Genomic DNA, 26,837 nt, shown 5'->3' on the forward strand with positions numbered 1-26,837 from the left:
TGTGACTGACTCAATAGGTAAAGTTATCTGATTTGGACTAAAAGTGTTCTGCTTTTTCTTAGCCACAGAAGCAGCTTTTAATTCAGGATAAACAACTGTAAAGAGATGTGTTGAGCTGAAAGGAAGGGCTAATTTATTATTTGGGAAATGAAGCAAAAGGCTTGCATACTATAGTTGCCTGTGGAACCTCTTATTGTCTAGTGTACAAGTTTTGCTCATAATTATTATGAATTTATACAAAGCATTAAATTATAATCAATATAAAGCAGACTATTATAAAGCAGAATATATGCAATACTTTTGTAGTTAAAACTATAAAGTCATAGAATCTTAAGTTTGATAAAAATTTAGGAGTGATTTGCATTTTCTTTCTCATTTAATGTGAAAATCCTCCTGTAGCATCCCTAAGAGACTACATAGCCTTGCAGGAATACTTCTACTGGTGTGGAATGAGTTTTCTCTCTGGCAGACTCATGCAACATTGAGAGTCCCCATTGTTAGGGGATCCTTTCCTACATGAATGTAAATCTGCTTCTGTGTGATGTATACTCATCGGCCCATGTCTTAGTTTGTTGTGCTGCTCTAATAAAATACTAGAGACTGGATAGCTTATAAAAAAACAGAAATTTATTTGCCACAATTCTGGAAGCTGAGAAGTCCAAGATCAAGGCACCAGCATGACTGTACTTGATAAGCACGCTTTTCCTGGTTCATAGCCAGTGCGTGTCAGTATGTCCTCACATTGTGGAAAGGGCTAGGGATCTCTCTGAAGCCTCTCTTAGAGGGCACTAATCCTGTTCATGAGGGCTCCACCCTCACGTTCTAAGCACCATCCAAAGGCCCCAACTCCTAATACCATCATACACTTCAACATAGAAATATTGGAGGGGAAAAAATATTCAGATTATAAAAATCCACTTTCTGTCTTTGGAGTAAAGCAGACAGAATTACTCTTTCATTAGCATTTTAATCTTATAATAGAAGTAGCATTATAGAGCTGAAAAGGGTCACATAATAACAAAACATCTCTTTTGCATAAAAGGAAATAGAAACCTAAAATTGTTACACATGTCATACAATTTGATATTGGTAGTGCTATTACTAAAACACTTTTGACTAACATTGCCTCTGATTCTTGGGTCTTTTTAAATTACATTCTTGCATATTATTATTAATTTATTAATAAATAAATATTATTTATTAATAGTCATCACGTTATTCTCCCATGCCATGTATATTAATATGATAGTGATTTATGATTCGCTCTTGGCTGATCAAAGTGAAACAAGTAAGTTCACTTTGTTAGACTTTAATAATAGCCACAGTATTCAAAGCAGAATAAAACACCAGCAGCTACATTTGTTTCCCAGATAACATTTAAGACAATCATGACCAAGAGATGCCCACTCAAATAATCATAGCACTAGACAAAGTACATTTCATAAAAAAAATACACTAATCATCCAAAAAATAAAAGATAGTCTTCTATATGTATCAGAGTAGAAGCAGACAACTGTACACAGATGCACACAACACACTGTTGGCATTCCGTTTTCCAACTTCTCCTAGAGCATCTACATAATCACAGACCACATTTTTCACCAGATACCTCACCACTAAAACACCTGGATTATCACCTTCCCAGCCTCCATCATCAGATTCCTTGCTATGTGCTGTCCAGCCCTTAAAAATTTTTTTTTCCAGTCATGGCAGCCCTCCACGTCTAGGAATCAGTTTCTGTACACTTCAAAATGGGCTAGTTGATGTTGCAGTATCAAACAATACCCAAATCTCAGTGGCTTAACATTTGCAAAGGATCATTTCTTGCTCATGCTAAACGTCTACTGTGTTGTTAAGGATGGTTGGTTTATCCTAATCATTCAGGGCAAATGCATGACAAGGGCTCCAACAAGGCACAAGCTTCCACAACTGCTACCAAGAAAGAGAGCTCCCATTAATGTTTCCCACTGACGATTAAAGGCTTCTAACTAGATGTGACACATGCCACTCTCACTCACATTTAAACTGCTAAAGCAAGTCATGCAATCAAAGGGGACAGAAAATGTAATTCTGTTGGAAGGCAGAGAACTGGTGTATACGTGAAGCCTAACGATCACGTCTCCCAGTCCCTTCAGCCAACTCTTCCCCTGATCACAGAAGAGTGTCTCCCCTTATTTTTAAAAGCTAACCCTTTGGAAAAAAATGTCATCCCAAGATGCTTCCCATCAAAAGCATATAAATTATATCTCTAGAGAGTTAATAAAACAGGAAGTAGGAGCTAATATAAGTATTATATTGCTTTTTTAAAAAATGTATATGTTCTTTTACTACAGATGCAAGTGAGGGAAAAACGTTTTTAGTAGCCCCACTGAAAGACAGAATAGTGCATGGCATACACATAGGATTTAGATTCTTAGATCTTTAGTCTCTTTATCTACGCAAAGCCTGAGAAAGGGACTTTGGAAGGGAAGGTCTGTGAATATTCTTCCCTTTCCCTTTTGGTATTTTCAAATATAGCCACAATTAGTCTCCCCCCAGACATAGGAGCCATGTACTGTAGCCTCATCTTTGCACAATTACAGAAAGAAACAGGAACCATTTTCTTCAGTGTAGCAACATCTACTACTAAGAATCAAGGAAGAACTCAGGCACACAGTTGTGAACAAAATAGCTTCTGACAGGCATCTGTGAGTTAAAACAACTACAAGCAGAAGGTAAGTTTGCTAGAACAAAATTCCATGTCGTACTGCTTAAACTGCTGCACGTAGTCACATCCCAACTAATAAAAGTTTACCTTCTTTATAAAATACCTTTCTCCACATAGATTTTTTACACTAATCTATTCTCTTAATTAGGAAAAAAAAAAGAAAGAAAACACCTATTTTGAGTGGTCGACTCATAGCACATAGTATGTAAATACTATTTTTTACTTCATTTAAACCTTGGCAATGACTTCGGTATTTTATTTCCTAAAGCTAAAAAAAAAAAAAAAAAAAAAAAAAAAAAAAAGGAAAAGAAAAATAACCTTTCTACTTGCTAAATCCCTTTTATCTGAAAAGTATGAACATACAGGAAAATTTCTTGCTTCCCACATAATTTCCATATTCAACTTTTTGTATCAGGTTTTCCTTTTTAAAAAGAATACTGTTTGTCAAGATAATCTGTGTAGAAATAGATAAAATAGAAAAAAAAGTATTTTTAAAGAGACATTTAAGTTCCCCTTCAGTTATTTATACTCTCCATGATTTGAAATATTACTTTGGAAAAATCATCTCCCAGAGTTATCTCCTGTCAATAATTATACAGAAACAATGACTATAGGAATAAGTGTGAGTTTTAGCTTGTTCTCCATTCAAGAATATTGTCAGTGACTAAGTTATTTTTAACAACATTTAAAATATGCTTTAGGTTGTCCATTAGGGCTATCACATATGTCAAAAATAAACCCATTTGTATAAAAGAGATAGGTAATTTGTAGACCTGAGCACTTATATTCAAGGAAAAATGGACAAAGATACTCAGAAAAAACAGTATGAATTCCTTTCCTTTGAAACAGCATTGCAATTAAGAGCAGCTAAAGACAGCAACCACAGAGGCCTTTCGACAGCTATGCACGCCTCACCTTTGCAAATAATATACATGCGACCTTGGTAACAGGCCACATTGAACAATAATCAATGGGCTGCCTTTGAAGGTAAAATAATTAACACATGTTCCTTGACCCTTCCCCATGGACAAAGGAAAAGGAGGGTAGAATTGAGGGTGGGAGGTAGGAGTGGGTGGGGCAGGGGAGAGTGGTGGGGGAAATGGAGACAACTGTACTTGACCAACAATAAAAAATATAAACACCATAAAATAGAAAAAAAAGAGAAAAAACAAAAAATATCTGTAAGCATAGTTAAGTGTATATTGTTTTAAAAGAGATAGGTCATAAACATTTTTGTAGAATTTTAAATTGTGATTCTTAAAACCCCCGTAGAGAATTCTGTAGGGTGGAACAATTTTCCAGAATCTCACATTCTTATCAAGTCCCATTATCTAAAAATGGATTAAAGATAATCATTTGGAAATTTGCACGTTGATATACCTTTTGTTCTTCTAGAAGGAGTGTGATGTAATGATTAAAAACTGAGACCTATGCTTGTAATAATGGCACGAACCTTACAGGGTTGTCAGGGTTATTGAGAAAATATATAGAATATTAAGTACTGAGCACAATGCCCGTAGCAAACCATACCTTCAATAAACATTAACCACAATTATTATAATGTATATTATTTAGACAAGCTACATGGGGAACTTTGGAACAGAAAAAAAAATATCAAGGTTAATTGCACCAGAAAAATAGCCCACACTTAACTCATAGATACAAGGTGTGAATAAACATCTACAAAATTACATTCACTTTTATATTGTTGAAAAATCTACTTTTGTTTACCTGCTGAAAAGTGGATTTAAAATGAAATCTAAAAAGTGGATTTAAAATGCAACATTTAATGATAGTGCGAAAGCACAAAGATAGCTTAGAGTGTGTATTTTCCAAGTCATTAGTTATGATGATTTTTCTAGCTTGTGCATAAAAAAGTTAACCCTCAAAATTAAGTCCATGAATAAACAGACATTTCCTCCATTTGAAAAGGCAGGTGAGCCCGCTGGAATGTACCAGGCACAAAGCATCCTCAATCACAACCCCTCACTTTTCACTCATCAGTTGAATCACTGCGCTGGGGCGGCGTCAGGCAGCAGGTGAAAGCGCCCTTCTTGCCCATCAGCCAGGTGAAAGCTCCCTTCGTGCTCTCTCTACATTCTTATCTTTTTCTGTCTAACCTTGTTCAGATACTCATAAATAATGGTGCTGCCACAATAAAATGAAGTTCTATAAGACCCAAGTTGTTATTAATTGCAATGATTGGGCTGCAGATCTAAGGGAAACTATGTAAAGAAGAAATGCCAATAAACTGGATATGATTTGTGAGGAGGTTCCTTCTCTGTATAATTTCTTTAAAAAAATTATGTCAAATATACTGGAAATTTAGCATTTAGTGAAGACATTTTAATATCATATTTCGTTTACAAAAATTATACTTTTTGCTGAGTTAAAAACCTACTTCTGGTAAAAATCTATGCATCACTATATTATCAAAACATCTCTTGTAAATGTGTATATATGACACTATGTAAGCAGAGATTAATTCATAAAATAATTATGATGATCAGTTGTAATCATTGTAATGGAACATAATATACCTTTATGATGTCTATCCAGATAGAATTCTATGTGTATCTAAAGAAAACTACATCTAATTTGAGTCCTTTAGTGAGTGAGGCAAAACGTAAATCAATAAATTAAACAATCTCTTACCAGAATAAAATGATCCTAACATTTCCTTTCTTCCAGAAAGCTCTCGCGGATTTTCCCCAATCAGGATAGGGTTTGTCCTGAAGCATCATATCAGTGACCTGAAGCCATCAAAGAAACTTATTTAGCACTTTCAGAAATTCATATTCAGATCTAAATATGTAGATAATTTACATTTTACTGAAAATAAAATATGTATGTATTTTAACATTAGAACATATGCAAAGACAAAAATTAGAAAAAGATACTTCCTCCAGTTAAAAACTTTAATAGTTCATATTCTTTACATAATAATTTAGTATATTTAAAGTCATTCAACATGTCAAACATTGATTATTTTTTAAACATCAATCAAGATTACCTTATAAAAGAAGGCATCATTAAGATACTAATAACCTCTATAGAAACATGTAATAAATTAAGTGCCATATTCTTTCTATCTTAGCTAATCAGGAACTCCAAAATCTGATATTTCCAGTCAAAATACTGAAATCCTTTCCCTCCCTTTTTTCTTCAATGATTTGTGAGGTATGGTACTTGAACTTAAATTTTTTTTTATGGCACATTTATTTTAATTACCTCTCATGCTTCCACCTCTAAACAATTAGCAATTCTATTCCTTCATCCAAAAATGTTCTAATTTTCTCATGTGCACAGATTCTGCCCAACTTCTGAGACCTAAGTAAAGCCATGTTATCATTGTGATGTCTTCATTGTTCCCTCCAACTATGGTTTTGACCATTTTTCATGTTACACTTTGTTTTCTACCTCCTCTTTTAATTACGTATGTACATTTTTTCTCTCTGCTAGGTTTTATCCTTGAAGTTGAAGTTTTCTCTCTGTATCCCCTCCAATATCTAAGATCCATTTATATAAAATACTAAAATATTGCTCAAAGAATAAATGATAAAATGACTTAGGATATAAATACTTGTTTTTAAAAGTTCATTAACAAAATAAATTGTTCATTGTCAACATCTCATATTAATAGTTTTGCAAGTGTCCAAAATATAATAGATGAAATATAAGTGTCTTCAAAAAACTGATGGGAATGAAAAATAACTTTCTTTCTTTCTCCTAATAAAGGAAAACATGTTTGCATATGTGTACACACACACATACACTTTTTTTTCTTTCCCAGAAAATCTACCTTCTCTTCAAGAGAAGAGAACATTATTTAATTGATTATGGTTTTATTTAATAATGTTCAAAACCAAAAAGACAGCATCAAAATTAAGAAAACTGATATGGAATGCAATAAACTGAATAGAGTAACAAACAAGTTTCATTATCTGTTAAAATAGATTTTTCATTTGCCTTTAAAGCCTTAACACTTTATTTAAGTTAACTTCCAGCAGTGGCCTGACCTGGAATGGGTGAGATTTAATCATCTGTGATGAAAAACTGTAATTCAGTGGGGAGTCCCTCTGGATCAGTGACCTCTTCAATACTACTGGCCTTCCTGCAGAAGGGGCATCAATTGTCAAGCAAACCCTTCTTACTGTGAAACACAGCACCAAAATATGGTTTCCAGAAACTTTCATTGGCATGTTAAAGCTTCACATGCTCACTTAAGATGCAATCAGAGCAATGGGTAAAGAGCCCTGTCTCCAGGACATATTTGATCTTAATTTTTCTTTATATTCTTTCTCAATATCATTTCTAGGACTATAATTCCTCAGCCTCTCTTGGTTGACAGGGATCAAAGCAAGTTCATTGACCTTCATTGAGTAACACTGCAGATTTATGCAAACTCTGTTTAAATGAGGATCCACAGTAATTTTGTGTGATGTGGCTTCACTGTTGAAAAGATTCAACAACAAGTTGTTTTAATGTAAACTCTGAATTACTTTAAACTGTTAATTACTAAGTATAAATGCAACTAATACTAATTTTTAAAGAGAAAAACACTTTTTTACCTATTTTTAAAAGGAAACTTGTTTATTGGTGGCTTTCTTGTTTATTTTCTTCATGACATGTTAAAATTACAAGATTTTTTCCTCACCCATGAATTGTGTCTTCAATCAAAAAATCATATTATCAAAATAAACAAAGGGGAATATCACAGAATAAAAATTAACATGAATCAAGAGTCTCATATTGTTACTAAATATGAATAAAGACAAAATTAGAAAAATTTACACCGGCATATTCTAGGGCATAAAAAGAGTTTTATATCACAATTCTTTTAATGAAAGAATTACTACTTTTCCAAATACAACAATTTTATTTACTGTTCCTTTGTTACTTTCTTAAATAACAATCTTGTGTATAATTTTATTTTTACAATACCTCAAGGTTAAGTAAATAAATATTTAAATAAATATTTTATGCTTTGCCAGCTTTTTAAAAGATTTGATTAATTCTGTTCAGCAATATTTACCTGTTCCAGAAAGAGTTTGCATAGTAATACATATTTTCAAAGAAAAGAATGACTATTGGGTAAATTCTATTCAATTTGCAATGTTTTCTCCAGGGCACTTTCTGGGAAATAATTATGATATTTTCTAGGAGGAGACAATCTGTCACTATGTGACTAATTATTGCAGCAGCATGTTTTGTAAAAATGACATTCAAGGATAAAGGGTTTCCCAGGAAAATGGCAAGATGAGGACCAAAAACAAACAAACAAACAAACAAACAAACACATACACACACACACACATTTTTTTTTCTGATGCTAGACAGCTGGTCTTTTTCACCCTCAGCTTTTAACTGTTTATTTTTAAGTCATATCATCAGCTCAATGTCAGGTCACTTGCTAAATTGAAAGGAGCAGAGACAGTCATTAAAGGGATGCATTCAATAAAGAAAAATCCAATTACTTTCTGCATTAGAGAAATCAAATTCATTTCTGTTGTTGGTCAAGGACAGTCTTTGTGGGAAAAATGCAGGAAAGGGAGGTCTACAAATGATGCAAAAAGTTTGCTGTGTAGCATAAATACAATACAAAACGTGCTGATGCTTTTCCCCCAGGAAAATTATTAGAATTTAAAATTGCAGGTTGTTTTTTCCTAAGCTGGAAGTTTAACTCTTTGAGTACCACAATCTTTCCCCTCCCCTCTCCTCTCTACTAGGTCTTTGCACAAAACTCAAAACTTCATCATGGCCCTTATCCCACTACGCCTTGTCAGGTAGTCTTTCTCAGTGATTATAAGCTATTTAGGGCATGGGCATTGTACAATCTGAGCGAAAGTATGAGCGTTGAGATTGAGAAGTCAATAATGACTGATCTCTGCAGGAATCTACAGTCCCTCTATGAGTTGAGCCTACAAGATGTTGTGGCAACAATGGCAGCAGAAAGACAGCAATGACGACTGTGATATTTTACATTTGCTATTGAGCTTCATGGCTTACAAAGCTCTTAGATGTATTTTTCTTAATAACTGTCATAGTAACTTTATAAAGGAAGTCATTATTCTCCATCTTCCACCAATACAGAAAGAGAAGTCAGTGAGGTTAAATAATTGAGCAGGGGCACACACATTCTGTGCTGCTATGTCACCAGCTCTGGAGCCAGCCTGTCCGGGTCCTCATCCTACCTTTGTCTCTTACTACCTTTTGATTTGGGGCAAAGAAGTTCATCTCTCTGAACTTTAGTTTCTTATTCAGTATCTATGGGCACACAATACATATTATATCAGCAGGTGTTATAATAATTACTTATGTGTTATTGTTTGTATATGGAATTTCTACCCAATTGTTTTGCTTCATGTGACTATTGTGCTAAATAACTGGCTTTAAAGTCCATGGACCTGGCAATCATTCTCATCTCTTCCATAAAGACAAGACTATCATATTGAATTATTAGAAGAAGATAAAGATATTGGATAATGTTAAAATAGTTTACAGTCAAATATTGCTGTCAAAAGTCAAAGGGAAGGGAGGCCAGCCACCAAAGGCTGCAATAATCTAAGAAGGTTTCACAGAAGATTTGTGTAACATAACCGAGCATTAATTTGCATTCTATATCATTGTTCAATTTTGCCAGTCTAATCTAGCCTGATTATAAGATACTCACATGCAGGTACTATGTATACTATACCTATAGCCTTCTTTGATAGTTTCATGTTAAACATGTGATATTAATGTAAAATATTAATTTATTAGGAATGTTAGGGACATATAATAACAATAACTATGGCTACCTAGTGCACCTCTTGAGACAGCTATTATTTAGTGGAATATCATTTAGAAGAAACAAGTGCTATTTTATCAATAAACGAGCATATATATGTTAAGTATATTAATAAACATGTATAATTTTACATGCTATTTTGCAACTTCTTTTTATTTCACAATATATCTTGAGCATAATCCTATATCACTTCATATAAAGCTATTTAGTTTCTTCTTTTTTATCTCCTACCATACCAGTTAATGTGCATTTTTCTGAAATATAAAAGGTTTCTATTTTGTTCTAATTATTACCTTTATAATTAAACTTCATTTAATGTGTGTATTTACTATGTCTTTAGATTTTCTTTATTCCCTGCTATGAGCATTGACAGAACTATTTACTTTCTGCTGCCCCTCCCTCTGCCTTCTTCCCTTCCACCACCCTACTGCACTCACTATGTTATTTTTCCTATTAAATTTTTGACACTTTGAGTATCTTATATCCTTATTTTATTTATCATCTTTAAATGATACCATCTTCCCTCATGTAAAAAACATGAGAAAATAAAACTTTATATTTTCTTACACTATATATCATTTCTATGTTGCTGGGATTTGGGGATATTTCAATATTTGGGCTCTAACTAGAAGTCACGTACTTCTTTTAACCTTAGCCCTACAATTAAATCGACTCAATGATCTTTTCCAGTGTATCTGCTAGAGTTTTCCAACTACTTCCAACTTTGTAATGTATTTCTCAGGAAGGTTCATGAGAGCAGTGTAGCTTATAACCCAACTGTTTTCTATATACTTGACTAATAACTAGGCTCAGTGTAAAATTTTCGAGTCCCAATGTTTTCCCCTTAGAACTGAAGGTATTATTTCACTTAACACTATTCAGTGACATCAAGGAGAAATCTGAGAAAATTGGAACATGGATTTTTTTTTCTATCTTTACAGGCATTTTTTTTTTTACTTGGATGCCTTCAGTATTTATTTTTTTATTTTGAATGTAATAATTTTGCCAAGTTTATCTACTGTTGTCTGTCACTTTTCTAGGGACAATTCCCCTTTTAAGTTTCAAGATTCAAGTCTTTATTCTACTGTCTTTTTAAATTAAATTTATTGTGGTAACATTGGTTAATACAATTATATAGGTTTCAAGTGTATAATTCTATGATACATCATCTGTATATTGTCTTTTTGGAATCCTTAATTAATTCTTTTCTTTTCCATTATTTTAGTTCTATTCTTTAGAGAAACAATCATGTATACACTGGTTTTCTCTGTCTTCTCTGCCTACACCCCTTTTTAAATTTTAATATTGCTCACTCAGCCATGTCCTACACTGGGATTATGAGTGTTTTGATTAATTTTGCACTACCTGAGAGTCACCATGCTCTCCCAGGAACTTCACTATGTGAGAAATACACCATTACATACCCTCTTGGTACAAGTGTGACATCATCATCTAAACATCTGAACAAATTTGGTGTGGGGGTCCATCCTACATCTATGGAGAGCAGTCACACCATAACATACTCAGTACCATCAGGACAAGTGGAGATCTTTTTTCTCATGTCTTTCTTGGGGTCCTAACTTTTTCTTATGGAATGTTGGCATCTTCTGATGCAAACATATTCTCATTGCTAAACAGCAATGCCAGAGGCCTCAAAGAATTTAGAGATCCCTAAGAGACGGTATCAAAGAAATTTCAATGTATTACTGAAACTTCACCTCCATGCATCAAAGGCTGATATGACATGAAGACAGAGATTGATACTATGAAAATTCTTTATAGAAAATATGGAGAAATTAAAAGACCCCAATTCTAGCACCTTTACTCTGAGCATAGAGGGAGAATACAAGATGCTCAAAGATCTAAAGTGGCTGAATTAACTCTGCAAATGTACCCACCACCAGGATATCAGTTCCATGATTAAAGGGATTTTGTACATTTTGTCCTCACTCTGTTCCCATCATCTAGCATTGTATTTTGGTGCACTGTAGGTTCTCAGTAAATATTTACAGAATGCATGAATGAACAAAAGGATAAGTGGGTGAGCCAAAGGGAATCAAGAGGCCTAAGACAGGATAAGCTAGGAATCACGACGAGGGCTAGGATAGGTAACACACTCCCAGCAGCTCTTTCAGTGTCCTCCATTGGAAGGTCCTCCAGCAATAAGTGTACTGATGGTGCTAATGGTAGTAATAGGGGGGCAGGAGTGATAGCATAGAGATGGCAAAGCATCCCTTTTCCTCCCAACCCTGTCCTTTCACTCCTCGGACAGGTGGAAAGACACAGGGTGTGCATAGTTAAGATTCTAAAAGAGGTAGAAATGGTCTTTGTCAACTCCTGGAAAAAACGTAAAAATTAATTACGATTTCAAAGAACAGGAATATTAAGCCTGAGATGCATGCTAACTCACACAATCCATGTGCATAGTATATCTGCTTTATTATAAATGTATTTATCAATGACCTGAATAAAGAAACATATAAATCACGTATTTTAAAGACTGAAAGTAGTACACTTTTATATGCCTTATTTGTGGTGTTGACAAATTGCATAACAGAGGTAAGGGAGTCGGACAGTGCCCAGCCTGTGTATCCTTATGGAGTGGTCTGGTTTTGTTGGTACATTTGCATCCACTGTGGCATAGCATTGCTTTATTTTCTTCCCTCTTAGGTCACCTATGTGTAAACAAAGTCTAAATTGTATTTATCTGGCAATAGGGAAATATTGTGCTGTACAGGGCAATGCGTGTTTTTCCCCTTTTGCTGCCTGCTGACTCCCACCGCACAAATCATACCACGTACGCAGGCGTGCATATAAAATCAGTTTTACACAACAGCACTTCCAGCTGAGACAAAGAGAGACCCAAGGTCCAACCAGAAAGGATTATGCATATCCACAGAGGAACATTAGCTGAGTATATAATTAAGTAAATGGAAACCATGGATGAAAGTTTTCTAAATTACCTAGTGATGCCTTGAATGAATTGCTACAAGAACTCTCTGAAAATCACTGGCAGACATATACCGGTGAACATAAAACTTGGAATGTTTTCTACAGCTTTTAAGAAGCACAACCAGGATTTCATAAAGCATGAATATTAATGCACCTGCTTATTATCTCCAATGATAGCCTGCACCAGCTTCGTGAATGCATTGCACCTTATTGCCAGATCCTTACTGATTTACAATGAGTCATAGACTGTTTTATTATTAAGTGAGGAAATTGGGCATGTCTCAGAATATAGAACATATAGCAAAATATACCTGAATCACCTGAATACAGAAATATACACAATCAAAAAGTACTTTTCCAAGCAAAGTCTGCAGAGTTTCAAATAGTGTGCTAACAAATGCAAAATAAATACAATGTGCCCCAGTACAATTTGCTTTCCACCACATTGAATTATAATTTAGAATAAATGAAAAAGTGAGAGTTGTTACTGAGTTTGCTTAGCAAGAAGCCAGCAGAAAAATATTTATACCACCTTCTGACATACCATTCCTTATGAGTGGCTAAATTATCAAATGACAGTGGCCCAATATTACACAATTGAACATTTACTTTGTTTTTTGGCTTGAAAGAATGAGTAGTTTTCAGTACGCCTATCTTCTCTGTTTTGTTAACATAAGTAAGCGAGTGTTATTAGAAAAATTAATTATACAAAATATACTATAATATGATGGCCTTGTGAGTGTATACATGAATGGAGGACCAATAGGAAGAGAACTAAAGGATATTTTTAGAAATGTGACTGGAAAAAGCATTATCCGCTGAGGAGCACTTGGAATATAGAAAGAGCAAACGTACCCTCAGAGGGAAACTCAGTGTCACCTTCAGGACTCCAGCATTCTAGCCTTCCAGGTTTCTGAATGAAATGTCCAATACTTGCCGGCCCCAATGACAGACAAAGGAGCTGGCTCAGCCTCCCAGGCCCGGGACTTCCATGTCACCTGCCATTTTGTTTTAATAATTATATTTTATGAAAATATCAACCAACTTTATAAGGTGACAAATCTAAAGCGATAGGCTGCTGGGGTAAAATGGCGTCCAACTGGACTGACATTCCTACTGTTAGTAGGTCTAAGAAAACGCTGATAATCATCCATCAGTTATAACCACCTCTGTTTTGTTTTCAAAATTTGAGAGATTACGAAGTAAGGCAGCCACATAGAAGCATGGTTTAAAGTGAAAGCATGCATTATTTCTATGTTTATTGTTGCCTAAAGACACACAGAATCATAATGCTACGGACTAAATGTTGCATGACAAAATAGCACTCTTAGAAATTTGAAAGCAATAATCTAAGTGTGTATCCCTAAAATAAAAAATCCTACTTATCAGCATTCACTGTCTAAAAATAAAGCCAAATATTTTCATTTCAAATACAAGTAAAATATTAGTTTTAGGGCATATTTTAAAAATTAAACCTAGTAAGTATGCGTTAATCAAATTTTTCAGACGCAGTTACTTATTCAAGATGTTTTCATTCCAAATATTTATAAATTTCATACATACATAGATAATACATGAATATAAGCAGATAGTAGGCCATGTTCCCACTAGGTGCATTAAAAAATGCAATAAAAGCAAAGGTCTTGAAACCTCCTCTGTGCTTACCCCCAAATTACCCTGTCTACCGCTGCCACAGCTCTAAATCTTGGATTTATAATTCCCATTTTCATGTTTTTTATTTGTAGTTTTATTCCATCTGGGTGTAACCATAAATATAACAAAATATTGTTCAGTTAGTATACTTTTATATTAATAGTTTAACAGAATAATACAGTATGATTTTTCTATATTGGGCTTCTTTTTTCCCTCAATGTTATTTTCCTTACATTTTCTAGAGTGAAACATATGTTTTATCTACATTCCATCTCTATTAATTTTTTTCATTTTTATATGGCTTCTTTGTACCTTTTCCTTTTAATCTTGATTAATCATATAAGGACTTTCCGATTTTATTAGGCTTTCAACATTTTTGAATATTATAATCCTCTCTATAGTACCTTTATTTCTCTTACATTACTTTATGCTCATAGCTTTATTTCCTTCATTCCATATTTTAGCACATGGGAATATTCTTCTGGCCTCCAATGTTGCTAAGCAGAAATCAATTCTCTGTCATTTCTTTATAGGTAATTCTCTGGCATTTCTTTAAAAATTCTTATTACTTTTAAGGTTATTCTTTCTTTAATGCTATGTAGTTTCACATTCATTAGTCTAGGTTTGGAATTTTTTTTCCTGTTTTGAGTTTATTGTGATTTCTGAAGAAGAGGATTAATGCATTTCAACAATTAGGGGAAATTCTAAGCCTTTTTTTTCCTTTAAAAATTTGCTTCTCTCCTATCCTCTCTTTTTTTTATTTTTTGAAACTTTAGATCCACATTAGAACTCACTTAACATCTCTTACCTTCTTTTAGATATTTTCTATGTCTTTGTGCACCATTTAGGAAATATATATTTCACATGTAATTTACACTTTACTAATTATCTACCTTTGTCTAACATGCTCTATAATCCAATGACTAAATTTTTCATTTCAATCATTATATATTCTTATTCCTAAAAGTTCTGTTTGGGTCATTTTCAAATGACCCTGTCTTTCATTCTTAACTTATATTGTCACTTCCCTCTCTGTTTATTTGAACATACTATTTAAAAATATTATTTTATGTTCTATAGAGATAATTCTAAAAACTGAAATCTGTGTGATTCGAATTCTGCTAGTTGTATTCACTACTATTACCCTTGCCAGTGTTTCTTTGTGTGTTTTGTAATTTCTGATTTCTCAGCCATGTTTATTGGCATTTTATTTGTGCAGGTATTTTAAGAACTGATTTGTGAATGGGTTCTTCCAGAGGGAATTTATGTTTGGTTCTGTGAAAGACATAAAGAAACTTCCAACCAGGGATCACTTTAAAATAAATCCTTACTGTGGGTGGTGAGAATTGGGGCTGTCTACTCAATTGACAAAGAGCTTATGGTTATAAATTCTCAGGGGAGACTTCATTTTCTCCTCTCTCCAGACCTTTGAAAAGACAACGAAGTTTCTAATGTGCCTCCCTATTTGGGGCCATTTTTTCCAGTCAGTATTCTCACCAAGAGCGTAGCTTTCCAGAGTTCCTGGCTTTAGGTTGACTGTCCCTGATTTGACAACATATCTTGCCTGGGCTCTCGGTTTGTCTCTTTTCCCTCAAATAAATGTAAAAACAAGAGCCTTAATTCACTAATGATTGGTAGAAGCCCTTGGCCAATCACTGTCCCTCTCCTTACTTATCTGGGTTTGCATCACATTTTATTTTTGATCTCTAAGGATACCATTTACTTTCCTAAAATAAGACGATGGTTTTGAAAAGACTGCTCTTTTTATTATATTTACGTGGTTTTTTTTAAAAGTAAATCTATATAGCCAGGCTGTTTTGTATTTGCAGTGGTGGTAATTGTTATTGTTGCTTTCTCCTGGTATCTAGTCCACCATATTTTCAGCAACAATTCAATTTTTCCACTTTCTATTATCTTCACTTTAACATTGTATAGAACACAGTATTCTAAAAAAGAATTCAAGTTTTCATCATTAAAGCTAGAAAGCCATGATTAATATCTATAAAGAATTCGAGAAAAAAATGAAGGATCTTCAATAATTTTTAAAGGAACACAGTCCAATGAACCTCATCGATTCTCTGTTTTGTTGTTAAGTCTACAAGTATAGAAGCTGGTTGCACTTGAAAAATACCTCTGTTCCCTACACCTCATTTCTACCTTTAATTAATATGAAGCAAAGGAAAGTCTCATCAAATTTGCACTTCATATCTTTGGGAGCTTAACATATGTTTAATGACAACCAATTAACATGCATTTTTCTCCATGACCCAGGTGTTACTGCATTCCCAGTTTTATAGAACAGGACCATGCTGCTTGGAGAGGCTTGATAAGTGGCCTGAGATCACAGTGTGGCAGAGCCAGGGTGCAGACTAAATGCAGGAATGCCCACTCCAAAGTCCAAGCACTTAGCCAATGTACTATGTGTCCACTCTATTAATATTAATGATGTTTTACTCTGATGAATAATTTATCATCTATATTCAGAATTATTTGTGGAAACACATTTCGTTCACTCGGTGCATTCAACCAATGCCTTGCTTGCATTAAATATACAATAATTTTCAAAGCACTCAGAAAGAGCAGCTATTGTGTACCCACAGCCATTCGGTGTTGGATAAGTTTGACAATCTTCCTTTAACAAACGGAGAAGCAGGCACAGAGAAGTTTCAAGTTTGCACGGGGCCATTTAGTACTACAGCCAAAGTAGGCCATTTTATTCTTAACCGTCTTCCCTCACACTTGGATTTGAAAAATGACAATCCCGTTATGAAAATAATGAGAACACGGGGCATCCAGGATGTTCTGAATGGGCAGAGAAGGAAGCATGGGGCCCAGCTGGGGTGCAGAGGACTTTGGGGGCTGCGTGTCGGCCCCCGGAGATCCCACTGCTGGGGAGGGAATGGGGTTGACGTGTGATCACCCTTTCCTCCCAAACCCGCCTCCCACATCACTCTCCTCTAAGAATAGCCATTTGTTATTTGAGCAAAGTTTATAAAAATGAGGGCAAGTGTTATATTAAATCAGGAAGATTAGAAAGAAACTTTTTAGAAGCACAATTTAGTAGCAATCTTACCCTTACACACTCACCTTTATGCTCAAACTGACTCTGATCATAAATAAAATGTGCATCTCTTGACTCTTATATGTGTTCATGGAATTTAGAAAATGTTTATATATTTTATGTGCTTATTAAATATTTTCTGTTTTAAAGGAGGTTTTTTTGTTGTTTTTCCACACACTCCTTTACTTATTGCCGCGGGGGGGGCGGGGGGGGGCAAAGGGAGAGCGGAAACTAAGTTGCTAGTTCTCTGGAATTTGAAGCAATGTTCAATTTACTAAACACCAAGCACTAATTCTGTAGCTCTCCCCTGAGCACTAATTTGCCTCACGTTGTTCTTCCTTACAATGAGGGTGGTAGGCCCTGCATCCCTCCCAAGATTGTTGTGAGGCCTTGTCATGCTTAGTTCTATCTGTTAACTGGATTGGACTAAGGGGGCCCAGACAGTTGATCAAACATTATTTATGAGTGTGTCTGCGAGGGCGTGTTCAGAAGAGATCACATTTGAACTGCTGAACTGAGTAAAGGAGAGTGCTCTAGGATTGCTGGGCATCATCCAATCTGTGGAGGCCCTGAGTTGAACAAAAAGGCAGTCAAAGGGCAAATTTGCTCTTTTTGTTTTAACTGGAATATCTATATTCCACTGCCTTTGGACATGGGTGCTTCTGGTCCTCAGGCCTTCAGACTTGGACTGAATTACACCACCAGCTTTCCTGGGTCTCCAGCTTGCAAACGGCTGATCATGAGACTTCTCTGCCTCCATAATAGTGTGAGCCAATTCCAAGAATAAATCGATATATATCCTATTTGTTCTGTTTCTCTGTGGACCCCCACTAATACAGGTCTAGGGAGATACTATTTTAAAAAATCCAATATGTAAGGTTATTACTGTAGAAGGTGATGATATCAAAGACCCTCCTTTCAAGGAATTTAGAACCAAGGAGTAATGTCCGCATCTGTTTGATGCAGGACTGACAGAAAAAAATGTCAGCTGAGGCCATTACTACAAGTCTACCATCTCTTATCCAAGAGCTACTGGGGCCAGGTACATCTTAGGATTAGAATTCTTCAGATTCTAAATAGGCAACATCATACATACACAGTTCAGCAGGTACACCCCAATAAAATATATTCAGGCTTCTATAACAAAACCTGACTTGTCACTCTTGTTGGGATAAACAAAGAGCACCAAGAGCCTCGTAACAGTTCAGATCTGGTTTTGCCAAAAACTGAACTAGCGTAGGGCATGTTTTGCCACTGAGTGAGATGGTATGAAGTCTTTTTTGTTGTTCTTTTCAAAGCGTTTGAGATTTCAGAATTGTGGATAAAGAGTTGTAAATCTGAGGAGTATTGAAATTACTGATGATCTGTTTCTTACTCCATATATTCTCTTCATTTATGTAGATATTTTTCTAGATACTTACCTAGAATCTAGAAAAATGGGCTCCCTTTCAGTAGTGACAAGGAGTCAGCAACAGGCATCAGAATCGCCTGAATACTGTTCCTATTACACAGCTGCTGAGCCGTGCCCCAGAGCATTTGAATCCCATCTGTCTGAAGTAGAGCCCAGGACTTGTTATTTTTCTAAAGTTCTACAAATGATTTGCTATACAACCTTCATAGAGAACCTTGATCTGAAGAAACAATATTTTTGCTGTACATCTATGTGGCTTAAGAGTATAAAAAAAGTCAACAAGAATATTTCATATAAAATTAACCACTCCCCAAATCCAAAGTTTTTTTCCCAAAATTCTTAGAGTTTTGGATGTTAAATTTTTAAAGCATTAGGATATCATGAAAGTGGGTTGCCCACTCTATTAAATTCTTTGAATGGCCTTTTCCACTATTACTTTCCCACACCGTGTGCACAGCTGACATGGCCCAGTCCTTGGTCTACAGTTGGTCCTGTTTGCCATCTCTCCTTACTTCATGAGCAATTTAACCAGCTTTTGGCATAAGGCCTTTGAACCTTCTGTCAAGAAAATCACGCTTGGTTGCTATTCACTTAAAAACAGGTATTTCACACATTTTCACACATTTTCAGCCATTGCGTCTAGCACATAATTCCCAAGAAGTTAGAAGCAACTATTTAAACCCTGCGTTTTTATTTACAAAATCAATCTAATTTTTCTAAAATAATTTCTACATCCCCTTCTGGTGATGCAGAAAAGTTCCTTTTGAGAGCCTCTCTAAGTTCTCTCCTTAAGTGTTAAAGAATAGCAATAAATTACTGCTTTTCTTTGCTCTTTTAAGGTTTCTGACCATTTGTACTTTCCCCTTTACACAAAAGGCCTTTAAGCATTGCAGTTTACTGAGATATGTTTGTTGTTATGGAGGAATAGCAAGACAATATTTTATTTTATCTCTCAGGTATAGCATGCTGTCATATCCTTTGATACATTACCGATAGGTTAATAAAATGCATGTTCATGATAACATGAGCCTAAGGTAAATACCTTTATTTCCCAGAGTATACTATTGTACAGAAGCAAATCTAACATTCTTTTAGCATCTTGAGCTTATCAAAGCCTTTCTCACAAATCTTTATATGCTCTTTACAGTAACAAACTAATCTTTTCATACTGTAAAGAGAAATACCATTCTCTGCAATAATACTTTATTAAAGGAAAGATTCTTCACAAATAGATATTTTAAATAAATATTAATACCACAAAATAAGTCCTTTCCTAATTATGGCAATGATGTGGATGGTCATGGAAGGCATTCACTCTTTTATTCAATTAACATTTAGTAAGAATAATCTAAGTGCTAAAGCACTATTCTGGATCCTTGGGCTATGTTAGTGAAAAACAAAAATTATGGCAGATTCTAGTGAAAGAAAATTTTAAATAATAAAGTTACATAATATCTTGTAAGACAATGAGTGACAAGAGGAAAAAAAGGGAACAATGAGCTCAGTAAAACAAACAGGAGGGCAACGGGGAGAGAGCGGCAGAAGACGGAAGTACTTGGGGTGGGTAATAGTTAAGCAAAACAGACTGCTTGTGGGAGATGCTTGTACAAAACAGAAGGCAGCAGGAGCAAGGTGGCTTGTCACCAAGGTCTACCAGTTTCCTCTATTTATCCTCTGACCTCCAAAGACAAGAGTCAAGGAGTACATAACTGGCGAAGGCTGGTGAGGAGCTCCTGGCCCTCTGGCCCCCAGGACAGCACAGTTCGGGCTGAGTTGCTCTGGAAACCATGATCATCTGCCAGTGCTCTCAGATCCTGTCTCTTTACCAACTTAAGGGGCCCTTGAATCAGCTAAGCAACAAAATGGAGTAAGAGTGAAAATAGGATCAGAAAAACAATAAGGAAAAATGAATCAGAATTAGCAGCAAAGGGTAAACAGAAAAGCAAAGCCAAATGGAATACGACCAGAGTCGTTAAAAGAGAAAAGAGAACGGCCTGCCTCAAAACAGAGGAGCCCAAATCGGGAATAACTAAAATCAGATGTAGGGATATAAATTGCTCACACTGGCCTGGTAATTTCATGTGATCTTTAAAACCTGGCTATACTCGCTTTCCTGCCTCATTGAATGTCCCCAACCATTTTACTGTATTTCATAGCCTCCTTTCAAATATTTTCTGGAAAGTGCTTTATGTGCATCTTCCTCCCCCAAATACCAGGTGGGATTCTTTTACTTCATCTCTTAAGCCATTCTCAGATCCAACTAAAATAAGGATTTAATTTCATCAGCTGCCTCTTGAAAGAGAGTTAGCTATATCGATTCTTCTTCAGGTCTAGTGGACAGACAGATCAATGCTAAGTAAATCATTGGCTAAAGCTCCATATGAGTCATTTAGGATCTTACAGAGGATCTCTCTGCTCAATACTTGTACACTGCACCCGTTACATCGAGTGGCCATCCCCCAAAACAAATACTAAAATGGGGTCATTTCAGGGCAGCATATAATTAACCCTCAAATATTAGGATATAGTGCTTTGCCTAAGAAGCTACTCACTTCCTTGTTTAATTCTACGTATGACCCGAGACTCAAGATCAAGCAAAAATGAAACATACCTGTTTCCCTCATTAGACTATGAGTTCTTCCAGGTTAGTGGTCCATCGTATTCAACTTGAATAGCCCACACTTTCTTTGGCACATAGTATTAATTCAAAAAACATTATTGAGTGCTAAGTATTGAAAATATATGGCTCTTACTCCCCAGGTACCATCAAATATTTAATAAATGATTAAGTACACAAATAAATACTAGGTTAACAACAGTAGTTCTAAGGGTCATAATATGAGAAATTGTATGCAGTCAAAACTACTTTTATAGTATATAACATAAAATAATATACAATAGAAAAGTAAAAATTCTGCTTTGACAAATGCATAGATCCAAGGAACCTAAGAAAATATTAAAGATCATGAGGGCCTTGATGTTTTTTTCCCTATTTACCTCTGTTCATCTAGATTAGACTGATATGGGAAGAAATAAATATGCAAATATAAATTGGTCTACAATTAAAAAGCACACATACATTAAATAATTTTAAGAAATCTCCCAAGTCAGAATCCATCTGTGCAAGAAACAAATATGTACTAGAAAACTTGACTGCCTTAAGAATTAAATGAGGATGCCTAAATGTGAAATTATTGCTGATTAAGATAATTATTTTACATATCCTCCCAGGTTCTTTCACTTCTCAAATCACTCCCAAGGAGTCAGTTAGTAGCTTAAAGCTAGGGTAACTCCTTTAGCCCGCTGGAGACCCATGGCCAAGCAGTACTCTCAAGAGTCGAAATTTTAACGTGCTTCCCAAGTGCTGAGCACACCTACATGGAGTAACGATGCTTTTGAGAGATTGGAGATGAAGCTAATTTTGCTTTTCCAGTGCCATTGTCATCTAATTTTTTTTTTTACAAATTTATACCTTTTGTTTCTTTTGCTTTTCTTCAACAAAATCATCACAAAGTGAAGGATGTTAAGATAACCCTTCTATGAGGGACTATAAAATCAGACCACTTAGATATACAACATGGCTAATCAAAATTATGTTAAACTGAGCAGAGTTCTGAATAGTACTAGATTTTTTAAAGATATGTTCCTAACAAAAATAGGCTATCATGAGAGTAAATCATTCTCATTTTCACCTGCCCCGTTCCATAGGAAAGCTGGTTGAGTATGACACAACATATGGGGGTGTTTGGCGGTGAGCAGTTTACACATACATGTCTCCACAGTCTCTGCATCCTCCCCTGAGCATTTACCAGCTCATAGAAGACTTGCAAAGTTGGCTACCAAATTAACAAACAAGGTGTAGAGTGAAGGATACCACTCTCTCTAGACTAATCTCTCTTGCTTTGCCTTCTCTAGGTCTCTGCAGGATAAAAATGTCCTGATCACTTTCATTGAGAATTAAGGTTTAGTGGAAGGCAAGTCATCAGGGCTTCCTTGACTCTGCTGTCAGCGTTAGTACAGGGAGGGTGGGGGCTTCCCCTGCAGCCTGTAAGAGCAGATGCTAAAAAGTCTAACCACACCTCATTATCACAGCTCCCAGAGGCCCTTTTCACAAAAGTGGAGGTTTTGGCAGCGATTCCAGTCAAATCATCTGCTCATCATTCTGCATTCTGCCTGCTGAAATGCCCTTAGGAGCTTCTGTTGGATGGGCAACACTTTCTGTCTCAAATTGCTGCAGAACATTCTGGTGACCTGCTTTAAAAGTGTGGCTTTGTGTTAGAATGGGTGGTAGGTGGCATGTGAGAACGGGTACTAAGAATAACACTAGAAGAAAGCAGGAGCTTATATATATATATGGTAGGTCCGAAAATGAGCAGGAGATTTAATGCACTGCTTTATCTCAAATATTAACCAGATTCTTTTTTGTTGTACATCATGTTAAACAGAAGTGCGCAAACCATTAAAGAAACAACTCCACATCCATGATTTCATACATCAAAGACCCTCTATCTATCTGACTCAGGGAATAGAATGCAAGGAAGTCAGTAGGCCATTTACGGCCCATTGTGGAATACAATGTAAAACATAATGTAATATTTGTAACATGTGAAATAGGAATTTTACCGATTAGTACTACAGTACTAAGCTATATGTATACAATATAAATTCATAAGCATTAACATAAGTTCATGAAAAAATACTTTTTTTAAACACCAGTACCTTTTCCCCTAAGCTTTTATATGATTAATAATTTACTTTTCTCTTGTAATTTTATGGACTACTTCTCCCTGGAAGACAAGCAGGTGGTGAAAAGTCTGAAAAATAATTTACAGGATTAAACTTGAAGCTGGAAAATTTTAACCACTACACCTTTTCTATAAATTGGCAAAAATAATCATTGCCCAATTTTTCTGATTGAACATTATGGTTCAGCTCATTGCCAGTGGCCCGAGAACCCCTCTCACTTCAGTCATTGTTTCAGCAGTCACGTTTTCCTGGCTCTAAGTGCCAGGCACTGCAATAGCCACAGAGGATGTGAAGTCAGGCCAGATATGAACCCTCATCAAAACTTATTTAAGGCTTTTTAAGAGGAACATAGACAAGCAAATCAGTGATTACTAGTAGATAACTTCAATGACAGAGGTATGCACAGGTTACTGAGGCAGCATAGAGCAAGAGCATCTAAATCATACTGAATCCTATCAAGGAAAACTTCCTGAAGGAGGTGACACGCTTATTTCAGAGGATGAGTAGGGGTTACTTGGAGGGGAAAAAAAGAACATTTTAGACAAAGAAAGGACCATAGTCAAAGGTTTGGGTACTTGGCATAGGATGTTATGCTTAACTATGGTTGAGACTGTATTGGTTTTCTGTCATTGGCTGTAACAAATTAACACAAATTGAATGGCTTAAAACAACACCCAGTTCCTAGCTCACAACTGTGTAATCAGAAAATGAAGCGTAATCTAGCTCTGCTGGTTTTCTAGGATCTATTCCCAAGTTCAGTCTGATTGTTGGCAGGACTCAGTCTCCCATTTCCTTGTAGGTTGGAGTCTGAAGGTCATTCTCAGCTTCTAGAGGCCACGGGCTTACCTGCATCCCCTTCCCCCATCTTCTCACCAAGCATGGTGGGCCAAGTTGATCTCATGCTGTGAATCTCTCTGACTTCCCTTCTGCCCCATCTCTTCTGCTGTGTCTCTCTTCTGCTTTTTTATGTTGCTTTTAAGAGCCCATGTGACTACATTGTGCCATTGAGCTAATCCAAGACAAACTCCCTACTTTAAGGATGATCAGTAATCTTAGTTGCATCTATAAAGACCCTTCAAGCAATTCGTCAATTAGTGTTTGAGTAACCAAGGTTGGGAACCTTGGGGGGACACTTTCAGAATCCCACCTATTACAGAGGTGTGTCTTAGGCCGTGAGCATGGGAAGATCTTGCTGATTGTGAACAAGTAGCTAGGCAATGAATATATGGGACAGGTGGAGATTCTGTAAAATGGGGCTGTTAGCCCTCAGCTCCCTCACTTCGTATGTGCCAACACCAGGGCCAAACAGATGGGCCCTTCCCTACCTCTCCCTCCCCATTCTCTCAACATACTACTCAGTTTCATATTAATCGTTTGTGACTTTATTTCTTATCTGGCCTGCCTTTGATCCTAGTTTTTAACCCATTTTAATTTGTGCAAAACCATTCTGTGTGTTCTCTAGACATGGAAAATTTACTCTTGGTCTCTTCAGGTAAGTTCTCCTAGATCCTTAGGCTACAGCACAGCACTCTCTAGGACTGTTCAGTTAACGCTTACATCAAATGACTTAGTGATAATGTTTCAGGCAGCAGGAACTAGACAAATACATGTTGAGCACATGTGTTTACTATAGCTCAGTGCTTTGTAATTAATCATGCTCAGCTTCAAGTCACCCAACAATACAAGAACCCTCAATTAACAACTACGCAAAGTAAATAAGTATGCAAAATTAAAAGAGCAGTAGGCTAAGACTGCACCACAGTGTACTGTGGCACATGCAACAATAATCATATAGACAGGCATCCAATAATAGGGAAAGCCTGAATGAACAACGATCTATTTATATACTTACCAAATAATGTAACATAGCCATTCACTGGGAAAAATATTAGAGATACTCCAAAATTTAAACTGTTATTATCTCTGAGGATTATTGGCAATGTCTTGATTTTTTCTTTAGAGTACATATCTGAGTATTCTAAATCCTCCAGGATTATATGTATACATGTATGTTTATATATAATAATACAAGAATTGATTATTATAAGTGGTCATAATGATGTCTACAGGAGAGTTTTAACGTCTAGTTCATCAGAGCTAGTGTTTTCTTATATAACACAATGATGAAGACAGCCAGTATTAATTTACATACTCCATACCATTTCAAGTGTTTCTCAGATTCTAGGAGGTGGATTTGTTATTTCCTTTAAAAGTAAGAAAACCATAACATTGAAGGACTTAAAAACTTATCAACAATAACTAAAATTTTACATCTTTTACACGGTAGGTTTGGGGATCATGTCTAGGATCTCTGACTTTTCAACCCACGCTCTTAACTACAAAGTGATATTTACAGGTTTGAAATTGGTTGAATGACCTTATCCAAAGAGTTTGATTAATGAAATCATGCCCACCTAGAGGGAATGCTGGAGTTTAATATATCAGCCAATGAATTGCATGATTAAGTTCTGTGCTTCAAACCTGGAGGTGACAGGGAGCTGGCAAAGATAAGTAGATTAGATGAGAGAAAATGATCAAAGCATGTGTTATTAAAAGAATATAGAAATGACCTGGACCTTACAAGTTAAAACCAAGTGAAGTTAAATGTAAGTTTCTATCATCCTTGTTCATAAACAAATTAGACAGGTATAGAATGGGAGAGGCACGGCTTAGCTGTACTTTATGTGACAAAGTATAGTTGTAAAAATACTCAACAAAAATCAATAAATTGATGTGATTATCAAAAATGAATGTAATCTTGGGCAAAATTAACAATGCATCTAAAACATGAGAAGTGATAGCATAGCTTTTTTTGTGTTGGCAGGCCATAGCTGGAATAATGAATTCTGTAGTGAAGCCATATTTTAAGAAAAACATTGATATAATAGTGACTGAGATAATGAATTATCTTGAAGTTAACTCAACTGTAAATGCTTTCCCTGAGAATAAAGTACCTAGGTGTACGTATTTTTAAATATATAATAGCTTGTCATATGAAAGAGGAAATTTTGATATGGCTGTAGCAGTTGGAATAACAATCACAAAATGTAGTTCAAGAGAAATGATTTAAGAACACTGTAAGAAAAAACTTCCAAAAAAATCAGACTTGTCAGAACCTAGACTGTACTTTCCCACAAGGTAATGAGATCTCCATCACTGGAGGCATGCAAGCCAATTCTAGATAATTTATTGGCAGAGTTGTAAAGAACAAACCAATGATCACTGAAATTAATAAGATAATCATTACATTCTCTTTTAAACCTGAGAATCTGTAACTAAATGATTTGTAACTTTATATTTTAATCAATCCATACCCTAATCAGTCCCCACTTTGTATGTTGTTAGATTAAACCATTACTAACTTTCATGAGGCATGAAAGAAGAAACGCACGGGGTTTCAGCCTGAGTTACCAGCTCACCACCACCATTAATCAAATTTGCAACAATCCACTTCATTCTACCTGCAGAGGCCCAGCCACAGGCAAATGTAGAACACAAATAAGCTATAAATGAACAA

At 35.6% G+C, this 26,837-nt stretch overlaps 1 protein-coding gene across 3 annotated transcripts in view; it reads right to left on the reverse strand.

The window, feature by feature from the left end:
• Window positions 1-26,837, reverse strand: part of TMEM117 (transmembrane protein 117) — a 392,305-nt gene that overhangs the window by 132,512 nt on the left and 232,956 nt on the right. For all 3 annotated transcript variants that reach the window (XM_054591210.1, XM_054591211.1, XM_054591212.1), the window contains one exon: window positions 5,363-5,460. In XM_054591210.1, coding sequence (XP_054447185.1) covers window positions 5,363-5,460 — 98 coding nt within the window. The remainder of the gene's footprint in view (window positions 1-5,362; window positions 5,461-26,837) is intronic.

Source organism: Pteronotus mesoamericanus, unplaced genomic scaffold (assembly GCF_021234165.1).
Source record: "Pteronotus mesoamericanus isolate MK-2021 breed Mesoamerican mustached bat unplaced genomic scaffold, CSHL_Meso_final scaffold_21, whole genome shotgun sequence".
In the NCBI taxonomy this organism is placed as follows: Eukaryota; Metazoa; Chordata; class Mammalia; order Chiroptera; family Mormoopidae; genus Pteronotus; species Pteronotus mesoamericanus.